Below are 5,812 nucleotides of genomic sequence, written 5' to 3' on the forward strand. Positions count from 1 at the left end.
GGAGTGGCTGGGCCGGGGAGTGGGTTGGGCACGGGCAAAGTGAGCATCGTCGACAAAAGAGAGCGCCTCGCCATGGCAGTCTACACGTGCTCTGAGCCGCTGTCTCCATTCGCTGTGTGTTCCAGTTTGCCATGGTCATCGAATCTCCGTGTGCCAGATTGCGAGAAGTGAGCATGCCGAGCTAAGTCCCCGCAGGGCGCGAAGAGACCCGGGCGCATTGCAGAAGGCAGTTGAGCAGTGTGCGGTCGAGAGGCGTGGAGCGGTGGAGGAGGGGGGAGCGTGTCCGAGCTGGTCCCGCGGCGCGAAGAGACCCGGGCGCATTGCAGAAGGCAGTTGAGCAGTGTGCGGTCGAGAGGCGTGCGGTGGAGGAGCGTGTCCGAGCTGGTCCCGCGGCGCGAAGAGACCCGGGCGCATCACAGTTCAAGAATAGGGTGCGGTCTGTCTCCATACCTTATCATCGCCTCGTCAGTGGGTTGTCTGTCTGTCGCCATACCATATCATCGCCTCGTGTGCGGCAGCGCCGAGCAGCAGAACGAAGAGCAGCGACGACTGCGGTTGGAGCGCGGGAGCGAGGGGCGGGCGCCGCGGCGGCGGCGGAGGAGAGAGCGGTGGCAGGAGGAGTGGCGGCGGTCTTCGGGATGGCAGTGTGCGTTGGTGAAGGTGCTGTGCGGCTGTCGGTGTCATCGTGGCTCCCGTCACCATTCATCCGTCACCATATCATCGCCTCGTGTGCGGCCGCGCCGAGCAGCAGAACGAAGAGCAGCGACGACTGCGGTTGGAGCGCGGGAGCGAGGGACGGGCGCCGCGGCGGCGGCGGAGGAGAGAGCGGTGGCAGGAGGAGTGGCGGCGGTCTTCGGGATGGCAGTGTGCGTTGGTGAAGGTGCTGTGCGGCTGTCGGTGTCATCGTGGATCCGTCACCATTCGTCCGTCACCATATCAAACCTACAGGCAGAAGGGGGGGGGAGTTAGTCGTGGAGCTATGTGTGGGGGGTTGGTGCGGCGCGACCATATCATCGCCTCGTGTGCGGCAGCGCCGAGCAGCAGGACGGGTAGCGACTGCGGTGGAGCGTCGGAGCGAGAGCGGGGGGGGGCGGGGGGCGCGGCGGCCGCACGGTGGCGGCGGCGGCGGCGGCGGCGGTGAGGGGGGAGAGGGAGGCGACGGGCGGTGATGGAGAGAAGCACACACAGGGCCACTTGCCGAAAGAAGGAGCCGCCCGGAGGCTTGTTTGCAACTGCGGTTGGCAGCGGAAGCGAAGGGCGGGGCCGGGCCGGGCAGGCGCAGTCGAGTGACACCCGGCGCCAAATATGGATCACGCTCTCTCACCGCATGCTTGCACCGAGGCACCGAGGCGAGACGACGAGCGCGACTGCGAGGTTGGAACACCGGACGAGAGGGCGGGGCGGGCGGCGGCGGAGGCGGAGGCGGCGGAGGCGGCGGAGGTGGAGGTGGCGGGTGGAGCGAGGTGATAGAGGCGAAGAGGAGCCGACTGGCCTCGCGTGCCGCGTGCCGCCGAGCAGGAAAGTAGCGACTGCGGTGGAGCGTCGGAACGAGATCGGGGGGGGGGGGGCGGAAGGCGCGGCGGCCGCACGGTGGCGGCGGCGGCGGCGGCGGCGGTGAGGGGGGAGAGGGAGGCGACGGGCGGTGGTGGAGGAGGAGGTGGAGAGAAGCACACACGCTGCGCCTCGCGTGCCGCCGAGCAGCGGCCCGACACAGCACAGCAGGGAGTCCTGTGTCCTGGGCGCGTCTCAGATTGGTTTCGGTGTTTTTCGGTAGGGTACGCTCTGATCTCTCGATGTAACTTAAGATATGAGAGAGAGAGAGAGAGAGAGATCAAAAACCGCCAATGGCCGTTATCCGTTAGTGCGGACGTCGCCGCGGCTCGCCTCTGCCGCGGCGGCTGCTGCGCGCACGCGGCGGCGCCGCTCTCTCGCGAGACGGCTGGCGACGCGGCTCGCCGCCGACGTACGGTGCGCTCGTCCGACGGTCCGCAGCGTGGCGTGCGCGGCGCTGAGCGCCGCTCTGCGAGCGCCTCTGCGCCTGCACTGCCTGTCTCTGTTGCTGGTGGTGGTGGTGGTGGTGCTGGTGCTGGTGCCGATGCTGCTGCTGGCGCGGCGCGGCTGTGCGACTGGGCTCGACGCGCGCGTCGCGAGCGTCTGACGCGGCGGGCGGCGTCGGGCAGGTGCGCTTCTCTCTCGGGTGGTGGTGGTGGTGGTGCTGCTGCTGCTGGTGGTGCAGATGCTGCTGCTGGTGCGGCGCGGCTCTCCGACGCGACTCGATGCGCGCGTCGCGGCTATCTGACGCGGCGGGCGGAGTCGCGGGCGGCAGCGATCGCGGCTCGACGGTGGAGGTGGAGGCTGGTGGCTGTGGTGGACTTTGAGTTTCTTTCATGGTCGAGTACGGGGACCGGGGGGTCAACCGGGAGGCAGGGGGTTCAACCAGGCGACGGCGGACCGTGGGCCATCGCGGGGACGGGTCCGTCCGGAGGACGAGCTCGGTAGATCCGGATGGTCTTCACGCCGGTGGGAGGCACCGAGGCGTCTTGGACGCTCAGCTCTACCTTAAGCTCCTGAGGGGCGCGTGGTTCTAACCACGTAGTACGACTACAGCCCACCACAGACACCCTCCCCCACTCCTCACGTGTGTTCACACCCTCACCCTCTCCTCTCTCCTCTCTCTCTCTCTCTCTCTCCTCTCTCTCCTCTTGTCTGTGCTGTCTGCCTGACTCAGGCACTCAATCTGCCGATGCGTGATTGTGTGTGGGCTGCTCCGAGGGGGCCCTGTGCGATCCGATGGGTAGGGAGTCTGTGCCCGGGCGGTGTCCGGTGCGGAGTCTCTCTCTGATCCCACCTGTGGTGTTGGGTGTGAGGTCGTGGAAGCTTCGATCCCAAGGGGGGGAGCCGAGCCCACTCATAACCAACTCTCAGGGGCAGTAGGTGGGCGAGCCTCGAGCGCGCTCATCTCGATCGTCAAGACGTCGCTACGCGCGGTCTTCCGCGGGGGGAGCTGCGTCGACGGGTGCGGGACCGCGGCGCAGCCAGTGCCGCGGCGAGGCCTCCGGCTGTTTGCGGCGGGCGGCTTGCTGCTCGCTGCGATGGCGAAAAACTCGTCTCGCCACACGCCAAGGGCTTATGCTCTGGCGAGACGTGAGGCGCATGCGCCCAGGAGGGGAGGGGGCATGTGTAACGACACTGCTAGAGATGCCTTTCGGGGCCCAGAGATAAAACTCCTGTGATGCCATGCGTGACCTAGTAGTGTCCCCAGCTATGGGCGTGTCCACGTTGGAGCCAGGTGTGGTGTGGGCGCGAGAATAGCTCCGCCGTTCATGGAGGCAACCGATGCGAGTCGACTGGTGTGTGTCGTCGTGGTTTCGTATCAAGAATTCTCTCTCTCTCACTTAAGATATGACTGTGAGCCAGGTCAAGGAATAAATTTAGATGCAGTACGGTATTGAAAGTTCTATGTTTGACATCAAAATTGGGTCTACCACTCTCAAAAACTTCTCCAAAATACTCAGCTACCAAACAACTCTAAATCTCACACGTAATTTGGGGCCTGGAGCCCTGTTCACGCGCGCGCGAGACGTGCAGGCAGGGTTGCCAGGTGAGAGCGAATGGCGCGGTTCACGCCTCGCACAACAGAGAGAGAGATGCGCTCTGCATGGTGGGACATAAAAGAGAGCGAGTACTTGGGCGAGTAGGCCGTGCGGTCAACGCTGCCGCGCGCGACTTTGCGCGCGAGGCGGCGCAGCTTGAGAACGGCGGTGGGCGAGAAGCCGCCGCCGAACGTCTCGTGGAGCAGCAGGTTGAAGTTGTTGCGCTTGACAAAGATCGCGTCGTGGTAGAAACCGCGATGCGCCTTGACGTAGCCGTGGCCGGTCTTGTGGGAGAAGGGTTGGCTGGGCTGCCCGCGCGCCTTGCAGCCCATGTTCAGGCGGCGGGCCTTCTCCTCGGTGTTGCCGAAGGCGTAGGAGTGGCCGACGGAGGCGGGCGTGCCGCCACTCGAGGCGTTGCCAACGCCCGTCGAGGAGGTCTTGAGGAGGGGCGTCCAGAGCTTGATCTCATTTGGAAGCGCCGCGGAGAGCCAAAGGCCGAGCTTCCGCTGGAGCTCGTCCTGGAGGGTGTCGGAGGAGAGGGCGGTCGCGTACGTACCGTCGACACGGACATCGAAGGCCTTGCCGGCGAAAGGCGTTGAGGCGGAGACGAGGCGCGCGGCTTCGCGGTTGTTGACGGCGCTGTCTCCGAGGGACGGGTCGTTCTTGACGTGTACATCCCGCGCCTTGACGAGCTCCTGGTGCGCGAACCAGTCCTTGTGATTCTTGATGGCAGCGAGCGCCCGCGGCCGCGGGTACGTGGATTTGCAAGTGCCATTGAGAATCGCGTCGGTAGCTGGAAGGGACTCGGGCTCGGGGAGCGGGACGCTCTTGGGGTAGAACTCAGTCAGGTAGCCGCCGCGGACGGTGTAGTACTTGTTTTTGTCGCGGGCGGTGCGCTTCTCGCACACCTCCTTCCAGTCCGAGAGGGCGGACTCGTAGGTGGGAGAGAGCTCGATAAACTCGAGGGGCCAAAATATGCCGCGAGGAGGGCGGAGTCACGCATGTTAGGCTCATGAGACAACGATTTTCCCACTGAGCCACCTTTTGCAGAGAGGCGAGAGAAGCAGCGAGAGCAAGGGATCGATCGGCAGACGGCAGCGGCGTTCAGAACGAGGCCGAGGAGAGCGATGCGTCAGAGGATGAAACAGCAGGAGAGAGAACGCAGATAGAACGAGGACGAAGCCCGCCTCCGCCTTCTCCTCCGCCGCCCTCACCACCCCCTCCGTCGCCGCCACCGCCAAGTCCGCCTCCTCCCTCGCCGCCGCCGCCCAGCCCTCCGCCGCCATCACCACCACCACCCTCGCCGCCGCCGCCCTCGCCGCCGCCTCCGAGCCCTCCGCCTCCAAGTCTGTGGCTGCGTGTTGCCCCTGTGGCTGCGCGTGGACGCCGTGGTCCGTGGTCCCCCCGCTCCCCCGGCCGCCCCAGCACTTTGCTCTGTGCCTCTCTCAAGCCGCCCTCGTGCGTGATTCGCAAACATCTTAAATTTTGACGGGATTTGTACGTAAAGGTACGTACTTTTAGCTTGTACTGGGAGAAAACAGAAAAGGGAGAGGGGGTTGTGTTCTCTCTGCCATGGTCTCTCTGATTTGTATACAGAAAATTCAGGCGCCTGTGCTAGTTGACATGGTCCCACAAAGGGAGCATTGTCCATTTGTCGGGACAGGCCTAGCTTTGCGACGGTAATCCGCCGGCGGCCGCCGCGCACGCGCTCGCGGGCGCCGTCGGAGCCCTCCGCCCGGGGGCGCCGCCGCGCCGCCGCTACTCGCGGGAGTCGGCGCGCGCTCTCACTACTGTGTGGATGCGCAGAAGGCGGCGGCGTTCTGGAAGAGGCGGAGCCACGGCGCCGACGCGTTCGCCTCCCACTCTGGCGGCGCCCACGGACATTGCCACTTGACGAAGCAGCGCTCGGGGTGCGGCATCATGGCGAGGTGGCGCCCGTCGGGCGAGCAGAGGGCGGCGATGCCCTCGGGGGAGCCGTTGGGGTTGTGCGGGTACTCCTGCGTCACCTCGCAGGCGTCGTTGATGTACCTGCGCAAGGCGGGAGAGAGGGGGTGAGGGAGGGCGAGGTGGTAGAGAGGGGGTGAGGGAGGGCGAGGTGGTAGAGTTGCGAGGCCTTGCGAGGTGCGAGCGGCCTCAGACAGGGAGGTAGAAGGCGGGGTGTCAGCACGGCTCTCTCAGAGAGTGTGACTGAGCCGCTGTCTTCACGGGGGCTGCCATAA

The 5,812-nt window shown here is 65.7% G+C and overlaps 2 protein-coding genes across 2 annotated transcripts in view; one reads left to right on the forward strand and one right to left on the reverse strand.

The window, feature by feature from the left end:
• EMIHUDRAFT_441875 (hypothetical protein) lies at positions 1 to 1,755 on the forward strand. The gene is made up of 5 exons (XM_005784941.1): positions 1 to 321; positions 343 to 644; positions 866 to 937; positions 1,012 to 1,176; positions 1,294 to 1,755. The coding sequence occupies exons 4-5, from the start codon at positions 1,169 to 1,171 to the stop codon at positions 1,616 to 1,618; spliced, it is 333 nt and encodes a 110-aa protein (XP_005784998.1). The 5' UTR covers positions 1 to 321; positions 343 to 644; positions 866 to 937; positions 1,012 to 1,168; the 3' UTR covers positions 1,619 to 1,755.
• A 3,438-nt stretch (positions 1,756 to 5,193) lies between these two features.
• The window catches only part of EMIHUDRAFT_456050 (hypothetical protein), a 3,114-nt gene continuing 2,495 nt past the window's right edge, over positions 5,194 to 5,812 (reverse strand). Inside the window, exon 2 of the mRNA XM_005784942.1 lies at positions 5,194 to 5,621. Within this exon, the coding sequence (XP_005784999.1) occupies positions 5,381 to 5,621 (241 nt within the window). The 3' untranslated portion in view covers positions 5,194 to 5,380. The remainder of the gene's footprint in view (positions 5,622 to 5,812) is intronic.

Source organism: Emiliania huxleyi, assembly GCF_000372725.1.
Source record: "Emiliania huxleyi CCMP1516 chromosome Unknown EMIHUscaffold_166, whole genome shotgun sequence".
NCBI classification, from domain to species: Eukaryota; Haptophyta; order Isochrysidales; family Noelaerhabdaceae; genus Emiliania; species Emiliania huxleyi.